The sequence below is a fragment of the Musca vetustissima genome, unplaced genomic scaffold (assembly GCF_032173495.1).
Source record: "Musca vetustissima isolate MV318-11 ecotype Yass unplaced genomic scaffold, APGP_CSIRO_Mvet_v1 utg12249, whole genome shotgun sequence".
Lineage (NCBI taxonomy): Eukaryota > Metazoa > Arthropoda > Insecta > Diptera > Muscidae > Musca > Musca vetustissima.
Genome location: NW_026886829.1, coordinates 37901 through 62876, shown reverse-complemented (window position 1 = coordinate 62876; position 24976 = coordinate 37901). Strand labels below are relative to the sequence as shown.

General features: G+C 33.7%; 3 protein-coding genes across 3 annotated transcripts; 2 read left to right on the top strand and 1 right to left on the bottom strand.

The window, feature by feature from the left end:
* The first annotated feature begins 5808 nt into the window (after positions 1 to 5808).
* LOC133334309 (putative peptidyl-prolyl cis-trans isomerase dodo) lies at positions 5809 to 7075 on the top strand. The gene is made up of 2 exons (XM_061542598.1): positions 5809 to 5888; positions 6648 to 7075. Exons 1-2 carry the CDS (start codon positions 5828 to 5830, stop codon positions 7073 to 7075), a joined length of 489 nt encoding a protein of 162 aa, XP_061398582.1. The 5' UTR covers positions 5809 to 5827.
* A 378-nt stretch (positions 7076 to 7453) lies between these two features.
* Positions 7454 to 11746, bottom strand: LOC133334311 (protein penguin-like). Its single transcript, XM_061542601.1, has 4 exons — positions 10574 to 11746; positions 10109 to 10511; positions 9800 to 10052; positions 7454 to 7769 (listed from the first exon to the last, which is right to left on the bottom strand). The coding sequence occupies exons 1-4, from the start codon at positions 11744 to 11746 to the stop codon at positions 7454 to 7456; spliced, it is 2145 nt and encodes a 714-aa protein (XP_061398585.1).
* Positions 11747 to 15119: 3373 nt separating this feature from the next.
* LOC133334310 (M-phase phosphoprotein 8-like) lies at positions 15120 to 21765 on the top strand. The gene is made up of 4 exons (XM_061542600.1): positions 15120 to 15840; positions 21190 to 21250; positions 21320 to 21632; positions 21735 to 21765. Exons 1-4 carry the CDS (start codon positions 15145 to 15147, stop codon positions 21757 to 21759), a joined length of 1095 nt encoding a protein of 364 aa, XP_061398584.1. The 5' UTR covers positions 15120 to 15144; the 3' UTR covers positions 21760 to 21765.
* Positions 21766 to 24976: the final 3211 nt, after the last annotated feature.

The window sequence follows — 24976 nt, the reverse complement described above, 5'->3', positions numbered from 1 at the left end:
AATTCAGGTCTGGTCACAGACGTTCCTGTTTCTGGTGAGGATGTCGTTTGTGGACCTGTTGGTGCTTGAACATTTAGAGACATTAATGGTGGTATTCCAGATTGAATAACTGTACGATTTGCATCAATGACAGACGTTATTGAACTGTTGGTGTTGGCTTGACTTGCCACAGGATTGTTGAGTGAAATTTGATTATCAATAGTATTATTATTTTGTATTGCCGCATGAGAAGTAGAAGGAACAGGGTCTACAGAAGTACTGTTTTTATTAGCTATTCTAGTAGAAGATCTGCTAGGTAAAATATTGGGATTTTTACTTGCCATTTTGATAATTTGTTATGAAATGTATATGAAAGGCTAAATATAAGTGGAAAATAAATTATGTAATAGAGATAGATATATTTAAAGATTGTAAATTGATTAGTTGTTTTTGACCATTTTTAAATTTGCATATTCAAAAATTCATGATTTTTTTACATTATTTTCATAAATAACTATTTAATTGATTAAAATTATAATGAATTATCTGAATTTTCTTCTTTTTTAACTTATTTCTTATTTTTTTCTTTCAGATATATGTGGATTTATACTATATGGATTTATAATATTATGCATATAGTACAATATACAATACTATATATATATATATATATAAATATAAATAATTAACAAAATTAAGTAATTTATAATTTTTTTTTAATATATAATTTTTTAATGTATAATTTTTAAATGTATAATTTTTGTAAATATATATAATTTTGTTTAATTTGTTTTACAATCAAAAAAAAAGGTTTTATAAACATAAAAATAAATATTTTATAATTATTAGTATTTTTATTTTATTTTCTTGATAATTTTATTGGGTTGAAATATTTTTGTTAGATAGCAGCTTAATATTTAATTTGTTACATTAAATTTGGAAATCTGTATACAATTGTTTTTTTATAGATCTAAAATATTATTATTTTCTAATGTGTTTAATTAGGAAATTAATTATTTAGAATATAATTGTATTAAATATATTTAATTATGCTTATAATTTAATAAACGATTTAAATATTGTGTCCATTTTAAACTGGTCTTTTTATAATATGTAAATGATTTTATTTTGGAATACGATTTTTTTATCAACTTTTATATGGATTATACTTTTCGAAGTCTATGATTATTACTTTCTTAGAAGAACAAATATATATTTAGCACTATAGCCGAAAAATATGATTCTTCTATGATTGTAATGTCATTTTCTTCAATCAGTAACTCAACATTTGACTTTATTGGAGTATCTGTACAACGCGGCATGGCATTAAAATTGCCTTCCGGGATACCGATTCTGCGATAATAGCCAGATGAAGAGTTTGGTCTATTGAAAATTTAAAAAAATTTGGGTTGCTCGAAAGTTGGGCGCCATATATGTGACACTAGTTTTAAGCGGATTTGGTATGCAGGTCTTAGGCTGCGGCTTAGCTCGCCGGAAATGGGTGGATTCTTTCCGCTTTAAATGTCAATATAAAATTTATACCTGTTTTTGAATTCAAACGAAATTTACTGAGTTAAATAAATGAGAAGTTAAATTTAAATATATCAATCGGATGTATTCCAAAATATTGTACCCTTATGCCATAGTTTAAATTGAACACTATATAGATTTCCACTTTAACGAGGTTTAGATGTTACACCTCAATGGCTTTTCCCTCCCCTTATGACATGTTTCAGTCAGCCATGGTATTTTCATGCCATTAATTTTTGAAAATACCCCAAACACAATCAAATCAGCCGCTATCTAATTAATTTTCAACCCATTTTTAATTTAGAAATCAACACATTTTGCTAAATATTAACAAGTTTCAAAAATGCATCATATAAATAATATTCATTTTTAATTTCGTTTTTTTATTAATTCAATTTAAATTTAGTTATTTTTCTTTTAAACAAATTTATTTAAATTTATAGAATTTTTAAATATTTTACACAATATTTTAATAGTATTTTTTCTTATTGTTTGTGATTAGAGTATAATTTTTATAATATATAATATGTCTTTTTTAACTTTTTATAGCATGCACTTATTTTTATGTTTTCTTACATTATTTTATTTATTATATATTATATATACAATTTCTTTTATTTATCTGTTTTTATATTTATATGTATTTTTAAATTAGCATTATTGATTAATATTTACTTTAGGTATCTTATTTTAATTTTTCATATTTTTTTCTTTTAAAAATTAATTTTAGATTATATTAACGTATATCATTGAATTTTTATATGCAAATTATATATTTTTATTTTTTAATTATTTTAAATCATATTTAATTATTGTAGGATATTTTCGTGAATACCCCTAATACGATATAATTGTAATGCAATTACCAACGCCTTAAAATATTCTTTACAAAAATCAAAATGGTTATGTAATTATTGTGAATGATGTAACCAATTTAATCACGTGGATCAATAGATTATGGCTCTTTATGGCAACTTTTGGGTTTGAGGTTATAGCAAGTTTTTTTGGGTTTTGGTACTCACTCAAATTTTGCTTCTATTTTCCAAACCTGAGGATTTTAATGTTTTGTGGGGTTTTGTTTTGTGGGGTTTCTTTTAGGCTCATTTTGTTATTATATTTCACCATAGAAATATGTTCGTGCTATGTGGTGTATCCGCCTTTATTTCACAGCTTATATTTGCTGATTGCCGCGGTTAAAAAAATCAGCAAATAGTTTAGCTGTGGTATTTTTGGTTTACCACTATATTCTATGGAATATAATAAAAATTTTTTCATATTTATAGAAAATGGATTTTTAAAAAAAATATGTTTCAATAAAAGGTTCTCACCCGAATATCTTGTTCAGTCGATTTTTTTTTTATCTTAAAATTTTGTTAACCAACAAAATTATCCGGAAATTATTAATTATCGATTTTAAAAATATATAACTGTATATTTTTTTTTTACAATTTTATCGTGATTTTCTATTTTTTTTTAATGATAAAATTTCACCACTTGACTTGCTTGACTTTTGGTGACCTCTCGTATTCAATGTGACAAACTGATTGTTCACTGTGATTCTTTTTAAGGTTAGCCTCACACGTTGGAGTTTCATACCAGTGATGAAAAATCGGATTTTTCCAACTATGGTGGATCCTACATTTTTTTAATGTTTGGCGATCCATATAGAGGGATCTTACAAATTTTTAATGTTCGGCGGCAATTGTAGGGGGCGGTGATGTCATTTGATTGTTTAATAACTTAATTATTTTTTTTTTTGGTTAATAATATTATTTTTAATATTATTAATCAATATTACAATAATTGTTATTATTATTTTATAATCATAAAAATGATAAAAATCATTTTAATATATTTGTTTGGATATGATGCGATTTGTTGTTCAATATCGACATATCCAACATTTTGTACTGCCGATCGTACAACATTTCACCTGGGAACAGTTTGGTGTAGTAACGCCATCAAAAGCAAAAAGGTCAGTTTTCGATCTAAGAATCCCTATAGATCTTTTGTTTACCTTTTTTTATTGGATTGGTGAATCGGTGAATAATATTATTGTAAAAATAATAATATTATTGTAAAAAAATTATAAAAAGAGAGAGATGGGGTACAACAAATGTAACTGCTGCCTGGTTTGGTGCCAATATTTCACATAGAGGTATATATTTCCCATCGAGAATACTTTGGAGGTGATTATATTTGTTTGGTGTTTTCAGTTGGTTGCTGCTGGTGGCATATGTTCATTCACAATGAATGATGGAAAAATGGTAAGTGCTTATCAAAAATAATTAATAACAATTTGGATAAATGTTTTCTTTTTTTTTTCTTTCAGGATTAAAATACATGACGAGGAAAATATGAAGCAGCCAAATGACTGAAACAATAACAAAAAAAATATCCTCTTCTTCGGGATGCGATGTCGGTGTTGGCGGTATCATTACACATAGATGTGGTGACGGGTGAAATATGAATATGAAAAACTATTCATATATAATAAATAACATATTATGTGTGATGTCCCACAAAATACGTTTGGTTGGATTTATGAGACAAAGTATGGCCTAAGGTATTCATACACAACCAGAGGGTGGTTGTCACACATATCGCATTTGATCATGTTTAAATGTTGAATTTTTGACTAAATCCACATAAAATATCGACAATTATATGTTATTTAGTTTGACCCATGGTATAATTATTACAACGTAGGACACAGCTAACAACTGATTACAATCTGATGTCAAGCTAGCTAATTCCATCAAATTAAAATACATATTTTGTGTATGTGTGTGTATTGTTTTCAATACTATGTAAAATAAATTCAAAATAAATTGAAATATATTAAAATTTAATTGAAATTAAAAGGATTGTATAAGGCTTCCCTCTGGAATTAATTAGTTTGGTATGGATGAAACAAATATTTTATGGTATTCCCTACAGAATTTTGGAAAGAAATCATAACCTTTCAGCCTAACCTAACCTTTCACCAAGCCTTCGGTTTGGTGTTTTACTCGTTGGTAAAATTTGCGGACCTTATTCTGACTTCTGTACATCTCACGTTTTTCTTGTTCTATATTCTTTTTCTGAAAACACGTTTCTCCTCTTTCCTTTTCTCCCGATAATTCTCCATCACATTCCATATACGCTGCGTTTTTCACATCAGTAGCATTACGACACTCCTGATCGTATCATGGATTTATTGGTGGTGGTTTTTGTTACCCAAGTGTTGCTTTTGCTGCATTTGTAGGGAGTGGGCAATTCTTTGTCATTGTGCTTCTATACTAGTATCGGGACAAGAAGTGCTTTTGTCAAGCAGACGGGTAAGTTGACCGGAGTAGGCCTCGACTACCTGTTGTGTTTGCAGCTTTTCGACGTCGAGTTTCCGTGTTGTGTTAGATCGCACCCATACTGCAACATTAAGACGAGTGCGAACCTTGGCTGCTACAAGGTAGTGGTCCGAATCGATATTCGCTCCTCGGATCGATCGAACGTCTAATACACTGGGTGAAAGCCTTCCGTCTATCACAATATGATTAATTTGATTTATCGTTTCTTGATCAGAAGAAATCCATGTGTTCTTGTATATATCGAGATGCTTGAATCTGGTGCTGCTAACTACAATTTTTTTTTGCTGCCGCGAAGTCAATCAACCTCATGCTGTTGTCGGATGTTTCTTCATGAAGACTGAATTTTCCGACGGTGGGGTCAAAGACATTTTCCCTTCCGATTTTTGCATTGGAAATCTTTTTTAAGCTCGGCTTATGGAACAACCGTTATGTAACAAGCCAGCTAAGTAAGTAAGATATTCATCTGCTTATGAAAATTATCCTTTGCTATCATTAGGAAACACCAAATCACGTTTTTCTGACATATTTGAATTTGTCTTCTACGAATAGTTTTTAATTGCAAAATGCCCTGTTCCTATTTCTCATCTAATCTTTTGAGCAGACTAATTGACGTGTACTAAGAAGAAAATAAACTTTTTAATAACTTCTGTAAACGTGCTGTTAGTAACTGTACAATGAGAACATCCCTTATACTTCTCTCTCACACTCTGACAGTAATCTCACAAACGAACGCCATCTACAAAGCTGCTGTCAACAAACAATTAATAACTGTCGATTGACATAACCCTAAGTCTTTGTGTGTGTGCGAGAGAAGAGATACAGGCAATAAATAGAAAAATATAACATTTTTTTGCAAACAATATAAGTCGCAAATAGAAACAAGGAAAAATATTGGTGAAATAAAGACAATTTATTGCAATTGATAAGTAAATTAACAAAAAAGCCGAATACACAAACACTTGCATTTAACAATGTCCGATAATGAAAAGAATATTCCTGAAGGTTGGGAAGTACGCACAAGTCGTTCTACCGGTAAGTGTACGGAAAGAAAAAAAATAACCCTCATGAGTTTTTTTTCGCGTGAGTGGTGCAGCTTGCTTGCTGCTGCACAACCCTTTTGCATTGGGACATTTGGTGGAAATGTATTTTGTTGATGATTTTTTTGGAAAATATATTTTTAAATGGCTGTAATGGAATTTGAAATTTAATAAGGGACTCCACTCGGATCGCTTAAAGTGAAAACACGAGAATTCATGCCCGGCATGCTATGTTTATGTTTTTTAGGGAAAGTATTCGTTATAAGTTTTAAAATGAGTTTCAAAATGCCGTTTTAACCAAGATTTGTTCCGAAAATTCAAGGTCCATATCTCGGGAATTATGCTTTTCCCACAAATAAAATATACATCACTGTAATCAGCTCAACGAGGACTACTTACGGTTTCAAAGCGATCCGAGTGGAGCCCCTAAACTTGACTTAAGCGGAAACAAATAATCGAAGCCTGACAGTCATCCTTTGTCAACATTAGTGGAATGAGAGGTCCAAACATTGTCACTGCCTCCTCTAATTTGTCCTCATCCATTTCCTTAACATATTCCAACATAATGGCATGTACCTATAAATTATCCACCAATTGTTTATTGGAAACATGTTCCAAATTTGCCTTGACATGATCCAAAATCGTATTCGATACACTGTGGTAAACACTTTGTCTCCTCCTCCCAGATTTATATTTTTATTTAGAGCATCATTTTACTTCTTAAAATTGCTAATCATTCCATCCTCGATTTCAGGCCTAACATACTACCTAAACATTTACACCAAGGAATCACAATGGGATTTACCAACGGAACCGGCCAAAAAAGAAGTATCTTCCAGTGGACCCAGCGAGGTGCGTTGCTCCCATTTGTTGGTCAAGCACAAGGGCAGTCGTCGCCCATCGTCGTGGCGTGAAGAGAATATTACACGCACCAAAGAAGAGGCCCGTCAACTGCTCGAGGATTATCGCAAACAAATCGAAAATGGTTCTGCCACTCTGGATGAATTGGCTCAAAAATACTCCGATTGTAGTTCAGCCAAACGTGGTGGTGATTTGGGTATGTTTGGCCGTGGCCAAATGCAAAAACCCTTCGAAGAGGCTGCATTTAGCTTGAAGGTGGGACAATTATCGAAAATTGTCGATACAGATTCGGGTTTGCATATTATTTTACGCACAGAATAGATTTAAGAGAAAGAAAATTACAATTTAGAAGCCAAAAGCAGCAGCATATTGAATTATGCCAACAACATGTGTGTGTGAGAGACAAACCAAAACAACTCCTAATTTTTTGCATTTTAATTTGTTTTATTTTTGAAAAAGAAACATATTAAAACTAAAAGAAAACTAACTACTTATATAAAGGGAAAACACACAAGTTTTCCAATCATGAAAAAATACACTTTTGTTAAATAAAGAAATACGTTTCTTAATTTTTTGTATGTATTATTATTTTTTTTAGTAGTAGTAACATAAACTTGGAATTTTTAAAACTAATAAAAAAAACTTTATTTAATTACAAAAATATACGTTTTTTTAAATATTGTATTAAAGATCTAGAAATTAATTCAATTTTTTCCATAGCAACTGGGCACCATTGAATTTTTGTTTTTTCAATGCAGCCATGTGGGGTTTCAGCAAAGTTTTCATTTGTTTTTGTACATCGGTGGAATTGTTTTCGAAAATATTCAGCAAAATGAAACAGGCACGATTTATATTTAACCACGCCTTGAGTGTGTCTTCGTTAAGTTCTTGTATCAGCAGACTGCCGAATGTGGCTGCCTCGGCATTTGCTGCCAAACGTTCCTTGTCATTTTTAATGATTTTCTTGAGCACAATATGGAGACCGGCTTCCTCAATACCCAATACATTAACTGTGGCAGTTGGCTGGAAGGAAAACAAGAAGAAAATACATTCGGTTAAAAAATGTGTGTTTGAGAAAAATCCAGGTTTGTCCAATCCATAGGATAACTTTTTGGTTCTAAGGCTTATAAAGGCCAGCTAAGACAAGAATTCAAGCCGTCCGATAGTCATCCTCACTTATTACGTCCATTTCTACATATAGTTTCGTCCGATTTTATGTGAATGATGCACCAAACTCCCAATATTTGTCCGATTGGGACAAAATATTGCGAAGTTTTGTCAAAATCGGTTCAAATTTAGATATAGCTCCCTTATATAGTTCCGTCCGATTTTTTGTGAATGCTGCACCAAACTCCCAATATTTGTCCGATTGAGACATAATTTTGCACAGAGTACTGAGGTGGGTCCAGATTGATATCTTAGAAGTTTTGTTAAAATCGGTTCAGATTTAGATATAGCTCCCATATATAGTTTCGTCCTTCTTTTTTTATTTTGTAAATGATGCACCAAACTCCCAATATTTGTCCGATTGGGACAAAATTCTGCGCAGAGTACTGAATTTGGTCCAGACTCATATCTGCGAAGTATTGTTAAAATCGGTTCAAATTTAGATATAGCTCCTATATATAGTTCCATCCGATTTTTTGTGAATGCTGCACCAAACTCCCAATATTTGTCCGATTGAGACATAATATTGCACAGAGTACTGAGGTGTGTCCAGATTTATGTCTTCGAAGTTTTGTTAAAATCGGTTCAGATTTAGATATAGCTCCCATATATAGTTTCGGTCGTTTTTTTTGTAAATGATGCACCAAACTCCCAATATTTATCCGATTGGGACAAAATTCTGCGCAGAGTACTGAATTTGGTCCAGACTCATGTCTGCGAAGTTTTGTTAAAAAAAATTCCGAATCTTGCCATCTTCTGAAAACGTAATCAATATTGGCGTCCGAAATCTTGCCATCTTCTGAAAACGTAATCGATATTGGCGATCGAGATCTGATGACTATGTCGTTTGGGGCCAAATGAAAAAATAGCCCAGCGTCGATTCAAGACCGTAAACGTAGTGTTCGTTAGGCTATCGAGGTCTTTCACTTTGAGGACAGCTGCTGCTGGTGGTCATTTGACGTCCATTATTTTGGGAATGCATTAGTGTTTAATTTGTAAAAACCATTCAATCAATTATCTTCAACATTTAAATTTTTCTTGGAGTACAACAACACCTCATACTGAAAAATATGTTATGGTCGATATTCTGATCTAGGAGATCAATATGGAATCTTCTTCAATAGATCACCTTCTCTTCTATTAAGGAATACCATATTATATTGTATACAAGAAGACCTCCTGGAAGCAGGCCACCGTTTTTTCAAGCCTTGTATAAATCAGATATTCTGGTATTAGAGAAAGAAGGCATTAGGTCGTCGTCCATAGAAGTCCTCTTTTCTTTCTTTCTCTACAAAAGAGGTCTTCATTGTCGTGCTACAAAGTTAACCTTATTGTCTTCTTATACAAAAGTAGAAAAAACCTTCTGTGTTCTTTAGAGGAGGAAGTCTTTATAGGATTCTGCAGAATAAGACCCCATTGTATTCATCTACATAAAGTAATCCTTTTTTGTTTTCTTTTAAAAAAATACCTCTATAGAGATTACCACCATATCGTATAGAAAACCATCTCAGCCATTTTCTGCTACGGAAGGTCAGATTTTAACTATTTCTTCTATGAGAAAATTTACTGTTGTTTCCGTCGTAAGAAGAGTCCCTTCTTGGCATCCTCTAATAAGGGAGAGTATCTTTTTTAAGAGTAATGTATTCATCCACCCAAGATCAATATTTTCACTTCTTCCATGGGAAGAAGCCCTTCTTGGCTTCTTCTAATAAGGGGCAGTCTCTTTTTTAGAATAATGTATTCTTCTATCCAAGATGAATATTTTCACTTCTCCTATGGGAGCTTATTTTAAGACCTTCTTGTTTTCCTTTAATTGTACCTTATTTATATTCCCTGCTGGCACATACCTCTTCCTTCTCTTCCTCATCCGAATCATCATCAGCTCCCTTATCATCATCCTCGGCATTCTGGGCATCCCCATCCTCCTCTTTAGACTTTGCCGCCAATTTTTGAGCCTGCTTACGTTGTTTGGTTTTTTGTTTTGTTGCCTCGGCAATAATTTTTTCAACATCTTGGGGTTTCTTTTTCTGTTTCTCTTTTGTCGTTTCATCTTCTACGCTAACACTCCAATCGGGCTTGGCAATGACTTTGGTCAATGCCGAGGCGGCAGTTACAAAGTGATCACCCGTCACTAAAAGAAAAATATTTTGATATTGAATCTTCAAATAAATGTTTTGTACTACTCACACTTAATCAAAATCTCTGCAGTGACCAAACCGATATGTTTATCTGATAACCAAAATTCGGGATTTTCCCCAATGGCTGTGGCAATGGGTTCTTCAATTTGTTCGAAAATTTCTTTACGTCTGACATCCTTATCTTTCTTACCATATTGCAGACCCTCTTCAATGGTGGCAATAAATGTGGGATGGAAACAATTGGTGCCACCGGGCGATATAAGCCATTCAATGACACGGCGACCCCATTGGTTGGCCATGAGAGTTTGCAACTCAGGATGTATGGTATCATAGATTGCCTTTTTGGTTGCCTTGGTGTCATCCAAACTGTTCAGCAGAGCAATGGTAAACAAATGGCCATGTTCATGGGTACAAATTTTCACCAAGTGCTCCTTAATGGTCTTAATAATGGCCTGCAAAAGAATATGTAACATAAATACATTTAAATATTAGGAAAGCAATTAACAACACTCACTCTTCTATTCTTTGGTGTCGATTTATAGAAACAAATAATCGATGCCTGACAACCATCCTTTGTGGTCAACATTAGTGGAATGAGGGGACCAAACATTGTCACTGTCTCCTCCACTTTGTCCTCATCCATTTCCTTAACATATTCCAACATAATGGCATGTACCAATGAATTATCCACCAATTGTTTATTGGATACATGCTCCAAATTTGCCTTGACCGCACTCAAAATCGATGCCTTCATGGTGGGTGTATCTTTGTAACAATCTGCCAAGGTGTTAACTTTATCATCTTTACCCTTTTTATACAAATCACCATAGAATTCCTGACGCAAGTAGGCCTTCTGTTTAGCACTGGCCACACTCAAATAGACATGATCCAAAATCTTACTCGATACACTGTGGCAAGCCAATTTCACAACATGACCATAGAAGGCATCAACCAATTTACTCTTGGTCACTGGGGAACCATATTTGAACATACGCAGTACACAAAAGTGGGCATATTTCGAAATGGACATTTCCACAGCCAAGGGCATGAGGCGCTCCGACAGTTGTTCCCTTACCGAAGGTGAGGCAAACTTTAGCATACACTGTATAACACGAGCCGTGTCGTGAGCCATTACCACCTTCTTAATGGTATCGCCTGTATTAAATAGATTGTATAGTTTCTCAACTAATTCGGCTTTCTTTTCAGTCTTGCGGCATTTGAGTTTTTCATAGATCTGCTTAGCTTCAATGGAGATTTCATAGGTATCTTTGCCTTGTTTACGTTTCAATTTCAAGTCTTTCTTTTCCTGTTTGAATTTATTCCAATCTGTTTTCTCCGGCTTGGCATCTCCGCCACCAGCTCCTCCATCGCCCTCAGGTTTTCCAAATTTGGGTTTACCAGCAAATTTATTATTTGGATTTTTGGCAAATTTGTTATTGGGGTTACCGGCAAATTTATTTCCTGGTTTACCAGCAAATTTGTTACCAGGTTTGCCAGTAAATTTCCCTGGTGCTTTACCTTTATCTCCAGGTTTTCCAGCACCACCACTGGGTTTAGTTGGTTTACTGAACTTGGCTGTTTTCTTTTCCTTTGCATTATTATCTTTGTCTACCTTTGCGAATTTCTTCTTTTGTGGCTCTTCGCCAGCAATGGTTTTCTCTGCTTCGCGTTTTTTACCCTTAATCATTGTGAATTTGTATAGATTTTAATTCAGAAGTTTTAAATTTAAAATATCTCTTCAACTGGTCGCACGTGTTTTACCAGTACTGAGCAGAATGCAGCAAGTTTTGTTTTCATTTGAAATGTCAAAAAACAAAACAGAGTTGCCGCTACTGATGATTTGTGTGTGAATGGCAACTTTCTCTGAGAGAGAATGGTGGGTGGGATCACACTGGGAATTGACATTTGAGATCGAGTGGATTTCGTAAATCTAGACGAATAATTTAAAAACCCTAAAACTCAAATTAAAAATTTATATATATATATATATTTATAATATTCGTTATCTAAATTAAGTCCATTCGAGGAGATGTCAATTTATAAAAGATCAGAGACAAATTTGATTTCCATCAAAAACGGGTACATCTTTAAGCCAGGCTTCTCAAGAAAACAGGTATAGTTGTTCCCATGGTACAATAATACAAGGTAAGACGGATCCTCAAACTCGCCTGGGAGGACTCACCTTGCTTCAGAGGAGACACCAGGATCGCTACCGCGTTCCTCACCGTAGTGCTAATCATTGTAGTTTCCATGATGTCTTACTCGTCTGACATGGGTGAGTCATCCCAGAGTTGATTCGGGATGTTCTCCTGGCTAAGGCAGAAGGAGCCGGTTTCCTCTAATAAGTTGAGGAGAAGATTCATCTGCCTCTCCAAGCTTTCGTTAACGTCATCGAGAGTAACAGGACTTGAGGCAAAAGAGAGGTCCAGTGGATTTGCTTGGGTCGTCAACATTTGTGGGGGTTAATTGAAGTCTGACCTTCTAGCATCAGCATCAGTCGAAAACACCATGTTGTTTTTGTTTTTAGAAGTGGGTGTTATTAAAATTCGGCTCCATAGAAAGTGCTTTTAGTGAGGGATTGAGGTCAACCATGGCATAGCCTCTTACCATGGCAAGGACTTGGCAACGAAGCCTAAATAAACTTATTGTGGCGCCTAGGTGTCAACAAGGCTCCGTTCTAATACAGTCGGGACCCTAACTGCAAACCATAGAACTCTAACGAGGTCGCATGACACCCCAGCATTAGAGGGGTCACTTTAAGAGGTAGTAACTCAGACCTCTGAGATGGTTATTTAGGGGCGTCATTCTCGCCTCGTCAGCCCAGGGATCATAGGCACTCGGTCATTTCCTCCGAGACTCTCCCTCTGAGCCCGCTGATTGCAAGCGACTGTTTATTTGTTTTTCACAGTTATCCAATGAATAGTATTGGGCTTCCCGCTATCCGCAACATATGGACGGGTCCGTTAGCATTCAGATCTGCTCCACAAAGCCGAGATAATGAAGAAGTTATTGGGCGCCAAGGCTGTATGAAGTTTGGCGTTTGGGCTGGTAAAAAAGTTGCTGGATTAAGCTGATATATGATAGTTCGCATTGACATGTTGCGCATAGATTCGTACTTTCTTCTTCGTTTTTTTTTTTAATTTCTTCTAAGACTACTTCATGCAAAACAAATTGTAGCGTACTATTCAGAATTAATCTCCATTGATGTCCAATAGGGACAGTCAAGGCTGCACAGTGTATCACTACCTCTATTCGACATCTTGGTCGAACAAAAAGGCACTGTTCTGAGCCTTCTGTTTTTCGATGTTGGAATTTCTCCAAAGAAAAAATTGTGGAAAACTTAGAATTGACCAGTTTTTGTTGATCAAGCGTCGCAGTTGCTACATAACCTGTTTTTCCCCAAAGATGGATCTTCGAATAAAACCCATAATGTAACGATCTTATATACAGAATTTGAAGGACCGCGATATTTATTTGCACCATTCGACCCGAGTTATTTTTGAGCGATTAGTTCATGGCAACTGGCTACACTTACTATTTTCAATTTTCTGACACAACACAACGATTGATGGCAGCCCATCAATCGTTGTGTTACACTTACGTAAACGGATTACACAGAAGCCGCATAGTTTATCCGATCACTGTATAGGTTATCGACAAGAAATCTTTATAAGCTCCTGAACGGTTAGTGACTTGAGAGCCTTGTGCACCATTTATATGATTTAATTCAATTTTATTTCATAAACGAGAACCTAGCCAAAGGGCCATGAGCGATTCCAAAAACTTCATTACATGGACTACTCCAAATATGAAATCGTTGCACAAAATGTAAAAAAGCGAAAGCCAGACATATAGAACATTTGTTTAATAGTTTATACTACACCTTCAAAATATTTGTGCAGAATGACATGCCAAGCGTTTCTTCTGAGTTGCCATTCCACATTCTTTTCTTTTTATAAGAATGTTCCTATGGTCCAATCAATTGTAATAGAATAAACAGTGGTATATATGTAGCACCGTCTGAGCTTACTTAACATGAAATCGATAAAATAAAATAAAAATGTAGCCTACGTATCAAAATTGTTACTTAGTCCCCTTTTCCACAGGCACATTTTTATTTGGCAAATTCTGGGTTTGTAGGCGAGAGGGGTGCGAGGAAATAAAACAAAACTTTGCCTGTACGCGGTACACGCATATTCTGCTTTGTTCTGTTCGTTGAAAGCTGTGTGTTGTTTTACTGACACACATCTTTTGTTTAATGAAATTTAATTTTTAATTTTTGCAATTTATATGATAAAATATATAAAAAATTAATAAAATATTAAAAAATTCTTTAAAATGTAAACACTTTTGATGTTTCCTTCTTTCTTTTGTATTTTTATTCGCAAATTTGGCAAATAAAAATTTTCTAGTTGAAAAGCAAGCGAACATTTCAAAGGAGAAAACAAAAAATTTGCCAAATAACAATTTGCCTGTGGAAAAGGGGACTTATGTGTCACAATGATCACTCCTATTTTTAATTTTGTACCACGTTAAAGCGAAAACCAAACAAATGACACACTTGTTTAATAGTTTATACCACACTTCAATATAACTATCTACAGTGGCTTGTCAATCGCGAGTTGCCATTTCATTATACTACTCAACTTTATAAGGATGTTCACACAGTCCCATCAATTGTAATAGAATAGAAAGAGACAAAACTATATATACACAACTCAACAATCTTCTTCTTCATGTTTTGCTCTTTTTCGATTTAACGTCAATTTATTATTATACCGATTGTGATGACATTAAAGACGCCGACATAGAATTTATTTGGTGAAAAAGAAATTAATAAAATTAAACACTTTTAATACTTTATGTTGGTATTCGTTAGCAAAGCCAACAGATACGTTTGGCCGGGTCTATTTTAAAGGCGATAAATAATTAACTAAGTAACGCGTACTTGAGTTATCGTGTAAAGAAAACGGCGGCAAAAAACACAGAACAAACCCAACAATCTCCAAATAAATATTTTCGGTGTGTACATTTATACTTGAAGTGACTTGAGAGTGATAAGTCTTCGTTGTCGATTTAGCCAAAATGGTGGGTAAACATATGCACAAGAAAAAAATGTCCGAATATACGGAAAATGAGGACTACAAAAGTGATGCGGACGGTGGCGATGATGATGTGGGAGATAAAGAGTACCGGGTCAGTGGCAGCGATGGCTCGGAAAATGGCGATGCAGCCAAAAATGATGTTGGTGGTAAAACGAATGAACGCGATGACGACGAAGAGACTACACTGGGCGAAGATGATGATCTTGCCCAGGGTTTGAACAGTTATTCACATGGCGATGGAGATGATGGTGGCAGCCCGGCCGAGGACAACGATGATGATGAGGATTATGGTGCCGATAGCGCCAAAAAGTCCAAGAAACGTAAAACCGCTGGTGCCAAAAAATCACTGGACACCAATGAAAGTGATGATGAGGCGCTAAATGGTGTTTCGCCGAAAAAGAAGGGACGCAAATCCGGCAAAGCTGGTGGTGCTGCTGCTAAAACTCCGGCCAAAGGAAAAGCTAAGGCGAAGAAGGCTGCACCCGTTGATGACGAAGAGGAAGATGATGGTGGCGAGGAGGAGGAATATGAAGTCAAAGATATTGTTGGACACAAAACAGAACGTGGTGTTTCATATTTCCTGATAAGATGGAAGGGCTACACCAAGGCCGATGATACTTGGGAAGCTGAAGATAGTCTTAATTGTCCGGATATAATCGAGAAGTATAAGAAAAAGGTAAGTGGCTATGGAAGATGAGATATGTTTTATTTTAAATCGAATGGAAAAATCATATGGGTACAGTTGCCACCAAATTATTTGATATGTGTGAAAAAATGTAAATAGGGTTGCCATGCCACCAGAGGGCGAAGCCGATGTAAAATTCTCGGCGGCGGCGGCTAAGCATAAAAAAGTCGGCGGCGGCTAAAAGTCGACTGCAGCCGAAAGAAAATCGGCGGCGGCGGCTAAAGCAATATACGGCCGGCGGCGGCTAAAAGTCGGCTACAGACGACGACTTTAACGTGAACAAATAATTTCGGTTGTTTTAATAACTGTCAATTCATTTAATTTAAAATAAAAATGAAAATATAAGTTTATATGCACATTTGTTGCTTATAGCACATTAAAAATTAATAAAAATACTTTAATTTGATAAAAATGGTTCGACGACTGCCTTGTTATCGTGAACAAACAATTGTTTCTTTACTGTTGCCGGATGCAGGCTGCTTCTCTTTGCATTTACACAATTCCCGGCATATGAAAATGCTTGCTCTGAAGATGCTGATGTGGCTGGAATTCCAAAGCACATATTTGCTACAGCAGCAACATTTGGAAAGATCTATAAAAAGTAAATGGTCAAAACGTAACCTGCTTAAAATAAGTTTAAGATGTGAATCTTTAACGTACTTGTTTGTTCTGTCGCCACCAATCTAGAGGCTCAACCGCCTCGACTTTCATTTCCAAATATTTTCTTATTTCTAACTCTACGTTATTTTGTACATTAGAAGGCGATGGTCCCATAAATTCCAACATTCTTTGACGACTAGCTGATATTTTCTGCAAGTAAAATATACGTTAGTTAAGTTTACCTTTACATTTATTAAAACATAATACCTGTTTTTTTGCATTTGGTTCAGTGCTCGTTGATGGCTCATTTAATAATAGGTCATCGATTTCCTTTAATTTTTCAATTTCTTCCATAATCAAGTTCTCCTTGGAAATTGGAGACAGAACATCATGCACAAGTTCCAAGGAGTTTGGCGATTGTTTGGGTATCTGTAGTATATATTTATCTAAAACAGGCCAGTTTTTTTTGGCATGGGTCCATAAGCGCAGCTACAACATACATTCTATATACTTTGAATCGCTTCGTAAAGTTTTGCACAGCGAAATTGCATAAATTGATTGTTAGTTCAAAAGACGCTTTTTCTTCTTCTTTCTTCAATGAGGACAAAATGGATTCCTGAAAATAAATACACGAAGATATCGTCGGATAATCTTGGCCTTGAAGGTGTTTTGTGGCGTCCTCAAAAATTTTTAAAAACGTGCCAAATTCCGTTATAATTTGCATTTCCATTGTCCCAATCACTAACAGTTCCTTTTTAGCTTTAACTAATGCTATATTTATAGTGGATATATTATTCGTATAGCTTTGAATCATTGCAAGCAGAGAGTTCCAACGTGTTGCAACGGAATTTTTCAAAGAGGTGTGGTGCTTGACGTTTAAAGTTGCTTCATATTGTTCAGTAAAATAGTCATCTCCATGTGGAAATTGTTCGCAACTATCCAAACTCTCCAAAATTATTTCAACCTCTGTAAATATTTTTACTAAATCGTTTTGTTCCTCCATATTTTGAATATTTGATATTTCTTCATAGCTATACATTAAGCTGCCATAAATTTTTTTTAATTTTGATATTATGTTATTAATATTTTCAAATGACTTGTTGTTTAGTATATCTTCCATCAAAAATCTGTGTAAAACATGAGCCATACAACCATATCTTGGTATATTTTTAATTTTTAAAGCTGAAACGATGTTGCTTCCACCATCAGTAACAGCACATATGTTTTTTTCCAACAGATTAAATTCACATAAAGCTTCTTCAATTTTTTCTACAACTGCTAGTCCAGTGTGAGGTCGTGGAAAGATCTCTGTCTTGAGCGTTACAATTTGCATTTGAAAATTTTGGCAGAAATGCACTTTTATGTTTATGTAAGACAAGTGCTTATGTTTATCTGACCACATATCCAATACAAGTGTAACATTTTCGGGCGACTCTTTAAGGCTTGTTTTTACGTGGTCCAAATATATGTTATAAACATCGTTTAAAGCCGTTGTAGCTATTGTCCTATCTGTGGGGAATATAGCCTTTGGGTTTAAGAAAGATACCAATTTCTTAAATCCTGGCCTTTCAACAATTTTAAACGGTTGCAAATCCCAACAGCACATTTCGGCGACCCGGCGAGCATTTTGTTGTTTGTTGTTACAACTTGTTGAGGATTTCAATGCATTTTGTGTCATTGTTGAACTTTTCAGGTTATTTAAAGATTTCACGTCCAAGTTATGTACTGCTCGTAGATGGTTCATATAATTTGTGGTTGATGTTGATTTTCCAAAACTAAAATCATAAACAATTACACACATGCGAATGGAAAAAATTAGAAATTCTTACCTTTTTAAATTGGTCTTTTCATCCAAACACAATTTGCAAAATTTATATTTTTGAAGTATATGCCTCTTTTTAAAATAGAGATCACCAAAATATTTCCAACACAATGATATACCACCTTCATTTACAACAACCTTTGCCAAATTTTTAAATTCATTTTTCTTTTTAAAAAGATCTTCATATTGAGATACATCTGCATATTGAGAAATATTGATTTCAGTATCAACAGATTCGTCAGAATCGGATTCTGATTTAGTCAAAACTGTTTGACCCTTTCGGTTAGCGGAAAAATAATTTTTAATATTCCTTTGGCACATTTTGCATTCTTTTCTTTGAACAAGCAAAAACACAACGAATCTTTGGCAAATAATATGGTTGCCACTCCATCAAAATTCGTAAGTTACAAAAGGTTGCCAAAGGTTTTGTGATAAAAAAAAAAAAACAAATCTACAAAGACATAATACCCTTACCACTATGTGCTGTAGGGTATAATTAATATAAATAGCCTACACGTTTTTGCCTCTCGAAGACGAGTGCACAATGTAAATTATCGTCCAATAATGAGCATTATAATATGTTAATTTATCGATAAGATTAAAAGACATATTTATACAAATTTGCTGTATAAATTTATATTTTTCAACGGCTTAGCCGACTCAGTCGGCTAAAAATTTGAGCCGATGAGAGCCGCATACATCAGCGGCGGCTCAGATCACTTAAAAAAAGTCGGCGGCGGCTGCACGCCGACTGCGAGCCGATCGGCTTCGTGCTCTGCATGCCACTGTCTATTGTTAATGTTGCGGGGAATTTTTTGTATTGCCGGTCATTTTCTACAAGGGAGAAAAATGTGTGAGTGTGTGTGTACGTGCTTGTTATTTGTTTACATTTGCCATGTAATTGAAGTTGAGTTCAACTTCTTGGTTTGTTGCACTTAGCTGTATCATATTGTAGTGTATGTATGTATATTGGGTTTAGAATGTTTCTAATAGTTAAGGCGACCAGATTTTGAAAATGAAAATAGATGACAAAACGAAAAAAGTATATTTTCATAAAAATAATACTCTTGGAATCTTTAAGGAACATAGCAAAGAAGTAGACCTATGTCGACTATGTTTTCGAAGGATATTTTGCAAACAAGGAAATCCACTTTAGAAGGCAAAATTTTGTAAAATTAAAAAAAAGAGATAGGTTTTCAATCCTATGGAAAATGTTTTCAGAAACCCTAAAAACATTTTTTATGGAATCAACAGATAATTCGTTTGGAAGATGTGTCTAAAAATACTGAAAATACATTTTCTAAATATTTCATTAAGATTTCATTAAGTTAATTAATTTGTTTTAATTACAAAAATAAATAATGATCAAGGTTTTAAAAACCGATTGCCACGAAATTTATTACACGTCATTCTAGACATACTTCAGTACGCTATGCAAAAGTTCGTGCAAATTGAAAGATTTTCAGGGACTTTGGTGCAAAATTTACCTGAAATCGGACGAAAATATATGGGAGCTATATCTAAATCTGTATCGATTCAGAAAGTGTTTCTAAGCATATTCTCAAAAGGAAATATGGGCCTATCTCGATTCCTTTTGCCTGTTACAAACATATGCACAAAGACATAATACCCTGTACCACAGTAAAAAAACAAGGTGACCATATGTCCTCTTTTTTAAAGGACAATCATCAATTTTAACTGTCTATAAAATTTGTGTCCTGTATCTTTATAATCTGTCATCTTTGTCATCATCTATATTTTTAAAACCTTGATCATTATTTATTTTTGTAATAGCTCCCATATATAGTTTCGCCCGATTTTAGGTAAATGGTGCTCCAAAGTCCCGGAAAATCATTAGATTTTCACAAATTTTGGCATAGCGTACTGAATTGAGTTTAGAATGATGTGTGCTAAGTTTCGTAAAAAATCGGTTCAGATTTAGATATAGCTCTCCCATATATTGTTTCGCCCGATTTTAGGTAAAAGGTGCACAAAAGTCCCTGCAAATCTTTTGATTTGCACCAAATTTGGCATAGCGTACTGAATCAAGTCTAGAATAATGTGTGCAAAGTTTCGAAAATCGGTTCAGATATAGATATAGCTCCCATATATATTTTAGTCCGATTTAAGGTAAATGGGGCACCAAAGTCCCTATATATCTTTCGATTAGCACGAAAATCGGTTCAGATTTAGATATAGCTCCCATATATAGTTTTGTCCGATTTTAAGTAGTTTAGATATAGATAAATCTAAAAATATCTAGAATATACCCAAAGTGGTGAAGGGTATCATATAGTCGGCCCAGTCCCTCTTTACTACTTACTGGTTTTAATTTTGAAAAACTAATGAAGCTCTAAGTTGAAATAAATAAAAGGGTATTTCGTTCATTTAAATTTCGTTCACCTATAAGGTGAACTAAAATCTAATAAAAATCTATATTCCCCGAGATCCGAAAATAAAAAAAAAATGATAATGGGATATGAATTTACCTGCCATAAAAATTTCGAAGCTCCAAATATGCCCTACTGTTTTTACACATTGGTCTAAGGCGTCAATCCTTGGCCGAATGGCAGTCGGGTCTTTTTGGTATCGTAGACCCCACTGTCGCGGGATAATATGTTGTTGTATCATCCTCTTTTTATTGAAAGGACATCAAAAAAGGTAATGAAATATATAGAGCTATTTTTAGAGTCTCTCCTATATAACTAACCCTCACTATTTTCATTACATCGTAAGTTATAGCTGGACTGGAAAATGTCATTAAAAATATGTGTCAATATAACTATGTTGGAGAATATAAAAAATTTGTTCCGTTCGAACTTAATTTAAATCTAGGAATTCTATTAAGATTTTCAAACCAAAGCTATTTATAATAATTAAAAATAAAAAATTAAATATATTTACCTTTACAATTTCAGCAAGCTGCTGCCACCTCACCGAAAAAAGGTGCTACGCCCGCCTCGAAGAAAGGTAAAAAAGGTGCTGCTGCTGTCGCTTCCGCCGCCAAAGGCAATAAAAATGCCAAAAAACAAAATGATGCCGATGAAGATGATGACGAGGAACAAGAATGGGAAGTCGAGAAAATTATCGATTATGCCGAAGAGAAAAAGGGCCGCGTATTCCGTATACGCTGGAAAGGTTTCGGTCCCAAACATGACACCTGGGAGCCAGAAGCAAATCTTAATTGCAAAGACATTATCGATAAATTTATGAAACGTATGAAATCCGAAGAGAATGTCTCCTTTAAAGAGCTACGTGAAGAACCGAAAAAGACTAAACGTTTGGTAAATGAGACAGCACCACGTACCAATATACACAATCCGATTGGGCGTAAATCGAAACGTGGTGGCAACAAGCAAAGGTAAGGTAAATATTTTTGCTAGTCCCCCCGATCACGAGTAGTTCTGAAATTTTTCTAATGGCAATATTTTGTTTCTCTCTTTGCCTTTTGTTTTATTTATAGAGTTTACTATGGCGAGGATGATTAAACACATTAACGTTTTTTTGAATTGAAGAAACTCGCAACAAAACAAACAAAAATAATCAGTTCAACAAAAAAACAGACAACAACCAATTTTTTTGAACATCATCCGTTTTGATTTGATTATCGAGTTACTTTACATTTTTTTTATAATTTATTATTTTTTTCTCACTTTGTGTGTTGGTGTGTGTGTGCTTCTGTATTTTTTAGGTGTAACAAACATTTTAGGATTTTTACGTTTTCTTTTTCAAATGAAAAAGTTATACAAACAATTTAATTGTATATTCCATAGATATGACACATCATTTTCAAGTGGTTCGAATATTCGAAAAACACATTCCAAATAGGTTTTTACAAAATGTTTAGTAATTTCATATATACATGCGTATCAGTTTGGAAATTACAAGAATTTTTTTAGGAAATTCTCTTTATATTTTTAGGAAATTCTCTTTTATGAAGTATTTGGAATTTTTGGTTTATAAAAAATATTTAAAAAAAGTTTGCATCACTTCAAAAATTATCGAATTTAAATTACATGCATCATTAAATGACATTTGAAAATGGTGTAATCATGGGAATTGAAATGTGTTAAAAAATTAATTACCCAGAGAACTATTTTTTTTTTTCATATTTTACCATTAAAATTTTAGCGGTTTTCAATTTTTATTAAGACTTACGATTATCAGCAAATCTCAATTCACAATCATCACGTAGATCGTGAAATTACCTTTTAAAAAATCCATTTTTAAATTTCTCCCCAAAAAATCAAAATTTTGATATAGTTTTATAATATTAGTTTTGAACAGAAAGAAAGAAATTAACAATCATCATCATCATTATTATTATTACTCGTCTTTATAAATAGCAAACCATTGTTTGGTATATTTTAAATATTTAATATTTAAAACCAAACAAAGAAAAAAATGAATGTTAAGAAATCCCTAAATGAAAATACAAAATAATGTACCTATTTAAAGGTATGAATAAAGAAAACAAAAAATAATCCCACTCAAATTACAAATACAAAATTCGTATAAAACAAATATTTAACACATGAAAAAAATGATAAATTTTAAAACAAATATTGTAATATTATATATATAACAACTCTGATGTCTAGATTTAAAAAAAATGAAAAAAAACACACACACAAGAAAAACAAAAAAAGAAGAATGAACGTAAAAACGTAACGAAAAAAAAAAACAATAAGAAAGTATGTTTTAATAAAAACAAAAATTAATGAAATTAGTATTCTTTTACAAAAATAATATTAAGATAGGTGGCGAATTTGCAAAACAAAAAAAAAAAAAATATATATATATATATATAAATCCAACAAATTTAGAGAATATTTTGGTAAAAAATTAGTACTCTTTTAAAAAATAATATCAAGATAGGTGGCGAATTGCAAAAAATCTCCAGCAAATTTAGAGAATATTTTTTTTTTGCGAAAACTTTGAAAGACTTTGTAGCATTTTTTTATTACGTGCAGTTTTACAGAGAATGACAGCCTTAGTAAATATTTTTTTTTGTTTTTTATTACTCTTTAAAAGATCTATGTTAGAATTCTTAAAGGCTGTATATATTGATCATTGTAAAGTTATAATTATGACCATTAGGCAATAGCCCACAAATAATGGGGCTGTCCACTGGTGGACAATTTCGAATTGTCAAAATCCTCAACTAAAATAGATTGCTTTATTATTACACCTACGTACCATTTACATATTATTGCCTACTCAATTTTTCTATTTGGCTTCCCACTATACGCAACTTGTGGACGCACCCAACATTGTGCCCCCTTTCCGGCCATTTATTTATTTAATTAATTTTTTTATATACCACATACTGGTACAGAGTATTATGTCTTTGTACATATGTTTGTAACAGACAAAAGTAAACGAGATAGACACATGGTTCCTTTTGAGAATATGCATAGAATCACTTTCTGAGTCAAATTTTACATGTCCGTCGTCCGTCTGTAGATGTTATATTGTAAACAAAGTACAGGTCGCATTTATGATCCGATTTGGATGAAATTTGGCACAAGTAACTTTTTGGGCCTAATGACGAACCCTATTGAAATTTGTGAAAATCGGTTCAGATTTAGATATAGCTCACATACATATTTATGTCCGATTTAATGTAAATGGTGCACCAAAGTCCCTATATATCTTTCGATTTCAATGAAATTTGGCAAAGCGCACTAAATAAAGCCTAGAATGAAGTGTGTTATGTTTCCTGAAAATATGGTGAGATTTAAATAAAGCTCCGATTTAAGGTAAATGGGGCACCAAAGTCCCTATATATCTCTCGATTTGCATGAAATTAGGCATAGAGCACTGATTTAAATCTAGAATGATGTGTGTTAAGTTTCGAAAAAGACGGGTCTGATTTAGATATAGCTCCCATATATATTTACGTCCGATATAAGGTAAATGGTGCACCAATGTCCCTGTACATCTCTCGATTTGCACGAAATTTGGCATAGAGTACTGAATTAAGCCTAGAATTATGTGTGTTAAGTTTCGAGAAAGGCGGGTCTGATTTAGATATAGCTCCCATATATATTTACGTCCGATATAAGGTAAATGGTGCACCAATGTCCCTGTATATCTCTCGATTTGCACGACATTTGGCATAGAGTAGTGAATTAAGCCTAGAATGATGTGTGTTAAGTTTCGAGAAAATCGGTTCAGATTTAGATAAAGGTTCCATATATATATTCGTCCGATTTCATGTAAATGGTGCACCAAAGTCCCTAAATATCTTTCAATTTCCACGAAATTTTGCATATAGTACTGAATTGAGTCTAGAATGATGTGTGCTAAGTTTCGCGATGCTCCCATATATATCTTCGTGCGTTTTGACATAAATTATTATTGCGTTTTGTTGATATTGGTGCAGAGGTAGCTAGCTTCCATATGTATTTCGAACGGGTGTCTGATTGAGATTAACGGGTGTCTGATTGACATTAACGGTTGTCTGATTGAAATTGCGTGTATCTATATTTATAGATTATAGCAATCGATTTATAGCAATCGTTTTCCATAAATTTGTCCCATGGTACGCAGACGACTCTCAATCTGCCCGAATGAAATTAAATTTAGCATAGGCTGCAGAAAGGCATGAGTATGTCCCTTCGAGGGAACATTGACATACAAATGTAAGGATACATATATACAATATACCCAAAATAAAAAAAAAATATATCTAATTTAATA

Bases quoted from the DNA above. Each gene is read 5' to 3' on its own strand.
- LOC133334309 (XM_061542598.1), top strand. From the start codon at position 5,828: ATGTCCGATAATGAAAAGAATATTCCTGAAGGTTGGGAAGTACGCACA. The intron at 5,889-6,647 runs GTAAGTGTACGG...CCTCGATTTCAG, and splicing joins ACGCACAAGTCGTTCTACCG to GCCTAACATACTACCTAAAC.
- LOC133334311 (XM_061542601.1), bottom strand. From the start codon at position 11,746: ATGATTAAGGGTAAAAAACGCGAAGCAGAGAAAACCATTGCTGGCGAA. The intron at 10,512-10,573 runs GTGAGTGTTGTT...ATTCTTTTGCAG, and splicing joins CGACACCAAAGAATAGAAGA to GCCATTATTAAGACCATTAA. The intron at 10,053-10,108 runs GTGAGTAGTACA...TTTTTCTTTTAG, and splicing joins TGCAGAGATTTTGATTAAGT to TGACGGGTGATCACTTTGTA.
- LOC133334310 (XM_061542600.1), top strand. From the start codon at position 15,145: ATGGTGGGTAAACATATGCACAAGAAAAAAATGTCCGAATATACGGAA. The intron at 15,841-21,189 runs GTAAGTGGCTAT...TTACAATTTCAG, and splicing joins TCGAGAAGTATAAGAAAAAG to CAAGCTGCTGCCACCTCACC. The intron at 21,251-21,319 runs GTGCTGCTGCTG...ATGCCGATGAAG, and splicing joins CTCGAAGAAAGGTAAAAAAG to ATGATGACGAGGAACAAGAA.